This window comes from Gaeumannomyces tritici (assembly GCF_000145635.1).
Source record: "Gaeumannomyces tritici R3-111a-1 unplaced genomic scaffold supercont2.238, whole genome shotgun sequence".
In the NCBI taxonomy this organism is placed as follows: domain Eukaryota; kingdom Fungi; phylum Ascomycota; class Sordariomycetes; order Magnaporthales; family Magnaporthaceae; genus Gaeumannomyces; species Gaeumannomyces tritici.
In genome coordinates, this window is record NW_008804782.1 from 1 (window position 1) to 2,939 (window position 2,939).

The following is a 2,939-nucleotide window of genomic DNA, read 5'->3' on the forward strand; positions in this document are numbered from 1 at the left end:
TGTTCCACTGCGGAGAGACACTGGAGATGGGGACCGACACAGACGGCAACGTCGTGGACGCGCTCCTGCTCGGCTCAAAGCGGATCGGGCACGGATTCTCACTTTCGAGGCACCCATACATCATGGAAAGGATGAAGAAGCAGAACATATGCCTCGAGGTTTGCCCCATTTCCAACGAAATCTTAGGCCTTACACCGAGAATCGGCGGCCATGCCATGTACAACCTCCTGGCAAATAATGTGCATTGCACAGTCAACAGCGACAACGGAACGCTTTTCAGGTACATTCCCTTCATTTCCTTGTGGCTTCAGCGGCTTGCGTTGTCTAACCGGGCTCCCGTCAGGTCGTCACTATCCCACGACTTTTACCAAGTTTTCGTCGGCAGGGACGACTTCACCCTCCATGGATGGCGCCAGCTGATTGAGTGGAGCTTGGAGCATGCCCGTCTAGACAAGAAAGAGTACAACAAGGTCTATGACGAGTGGGAAAAGCTCTGGGACGAGTTCTTGGACTGGATTTTGGAAACCTATGAAACCCAGCTCAACACGGCCAACTCACTAGGATAGTGTTCCATCCTGGCTGTGCCGGGTCCAGTAATCGAGCGAGGCTTTGAACCTTAGCGACGAGCTCGCCCATGTTATGGCACGGCGTCGTCAGTGGTAGTTGGTAGAGTTGATAGCCGATTGGCTGGAGATTAGATAAGGAAGGACTGACAGGATAAAGGTGTGGCCGAAGGCCACACCTCTCCTTCAACCTTTCTTCTCCTCCCTAGCTTAATGTTCACATACGTTCTGCACAAGTCGAGGGCTCAAATGCCACGTCGTAACAGCCCAGCGATTTCTAATGAGAACTCGGAATGGTTTTGACCAAGGCGAGGGCAAGGCCGACGGACCACGCCTCCTTCAGTGGGAGCTTCCCTATTAAAGCACTTACCAAAATCTGGAGGAGCACATATCCACCGTTCGGCTCAGCCTGGAAGGGCGAGGCATTCGAAAATAGGTTTGTTTTGCCCCAGTATTTTTTCTGTTCAATTTTTGACTAGCCGACTAGCAGCGTCTTCGGAGGCCCAGCATGAATTAATGGAAACCATTCCGTCGTTCTAAAAGGCTTCAGGGGAAACCAACGGGCCAACCAGCGCCATCACCGAACAAATTAAGCTGCAACTCCAGGTTCAAAATCTACAAGGCCAAGTGTCCTTCTCCTGGGCCGGGCCTAGCCGCTGATAGGGTTCTTTGCCTGCTGTGGTGGCGTGGCGCCTTGGGAGTCGCTGAGCCACGGTGGCTGAGGGCCTATGCCTGTGGGCCGTGGCCGTGCCTGTAAGGCCCGTGCCTGGCCGCCCGGGTGAAAACCCTGCACGAGGGCTCTGGTGCAACGCATCAATCCCCTTCATTGTTTTTCGGGCATCCCAGCGTTCAAATGCAGTAAAAAGATGGAATCCTGTAGAATTAAAGTACGCGCGACGATTCGGGGGCGTGGGGCTGGCGGGGTGGCGGACAAGGGGGGCTGGCGGAAATGGGGTGCTTTGGCTTATAGTAGGTTATATACAGGCTGTCTGTCAGGGCTTGATCCCCTACACATGGTTCTGTGCCCTCAGTACCTCCAGGTAATTCCTGAAGGAGGAGTCGTCCTAGGCTCTAAAGTCACGCCATTAAGTATATAGCCACTACATCAAAGTGAAAGGACAATCGCAGCCATCAACGCAGCCGCCAAGTTCGGCTCCCGGAACGCGGCCCATTTCTGGTGCATTTTAAAAAGCTTCAACTTTCGGCTACCTAAAAAGAAAACCCATCTAAAAACAACCCATCGTTCCCATCATTTCATCCTGGCACAAATATCTTCTTCGAGAGATATTTTGTTGGAGGCGAGGCCGCGCGCAATGTGGACCGTAAGGAAGTATCAGCAAGGGCAGAGCTCGCTTTGAGTACACGGCCCGCCAGGACGGTCCAACTTGTGGGCAGGCTGAAGTGCCCAACCATACCCCTAATCAGTCACGCGTATAGGCGAACTGAACAATGCATACGATGATGGCGCCAAGAAGGTTTCCGACCCTATAAAAGTAAAAAGCTCACTGGTTAGAAGTGTACGTTCATGTCTGGTTTTCGCTAGCTGGAGGGGAGGGGGGTTGCGTAGGATCAAAACTTACAAATCTAGGGCGGCGCCGACGGTAACCCCGATGCCGTACTGCTTATTGCGGACTAGCTTCCAGAGGTTCGGGTTGGCGTCCTCGGGGATGAGGCTGGGGTCGATGTTGTGCGGGACAGCCCACTGGTCAGCGGTCGCGAGCGCCAGGTTCCATCGGACGACCACGACGGCCAAGGTGGCGACGGAGAGGGCGACGGAGGCGAACGCGGCGGAGAAGCCGATCAGCGGGACCGGGATCAAGGAGAGGGGGAACAGGATCAAGGAGTTGACCAGGTACTGTAGTGGGCACGTTTTAGTTAACACTATTGGAGCAACTTGCATGTGCGCTGGAAGAAAAGGGAGGCAAGGGCGAGGCGGGAGAGTGGACTTACGCTGACAAGCAGAAGGACGACGGCTGTCTTGTACTCGGGGACCGGGATGTCGCTGCAGAGCAGGATGATGGTGTAAATAAAGATGAAGGTCCCGACTGAATGAAACAAAGCTCGTGGAGCTGCACTGATCGTAGCTCCTTCGCTTCGAGACATTGTGGATGTTCGATGACCCGTTGGGTGGGTTTGTGAGTGGTGTGTGTGTGTGGTGGGACGCGGTTGTTGACAGCAGCAAATTGAGCTGGGGAATACCAGACGTATTTATCCTCAAGCAGCTTTTGCGTACCCTCAGCCGGCAACCTTGGTTAGCGAAGGGCTGGACTCAAGCCGACCAGGCTTCATTCCGCGCGGATTCTTTGTGAAGGAAACAGTAAGTTGTAATTACGGCTAAATTATGGAGACTAAATAACATCCACATCAGCTTACAAT

General features: G+C 53.7%; 2 protein-coding genes across 2 annotated transcripts; one reads left to right on the forward strand and one right to left on the reverse strand.

Annotated features, from left to right (window-relative positions):
• Positions 1–26: 26 nt before the first annotated feature.
• GGTG_14307 (hypothetical protein) lies at positions 27–566 on the forward strand (the record flags this gene model as incomplete). Its single annotated transcript, XM_009232234.1, has 2 exons — positions 27–280; positions 344–566. 2 exons carry the CDS (start codon positions 27–29, stop codon positions 564–566), a joined length of 477 nt encoding a protein of 158 aa, XP_009230498.1.
• A 1,418-nt stretch (positions 567–1,984) lies between these two features.
• On the reverse strand, positions 1,985–2,666 carry GGTG_14308 (hypothetical protein; the record flags this gene model as incomplete). The annotated part of the gene is made up of 3 exons (XM_009232235.1): positions 1,985–2,048; positions 2,144–2,418; positions 2,514–2,666. 3 exons carry the CDS (start codon positions 2,664–2,666, stop codon positions 1,985–1,987), a joined length of 492 nt encoding a protein of 163 aa, XP_009230499.1.
• Between the last annotated feature and the right edge of the window lie 273 nt (positions 2,667–2,939).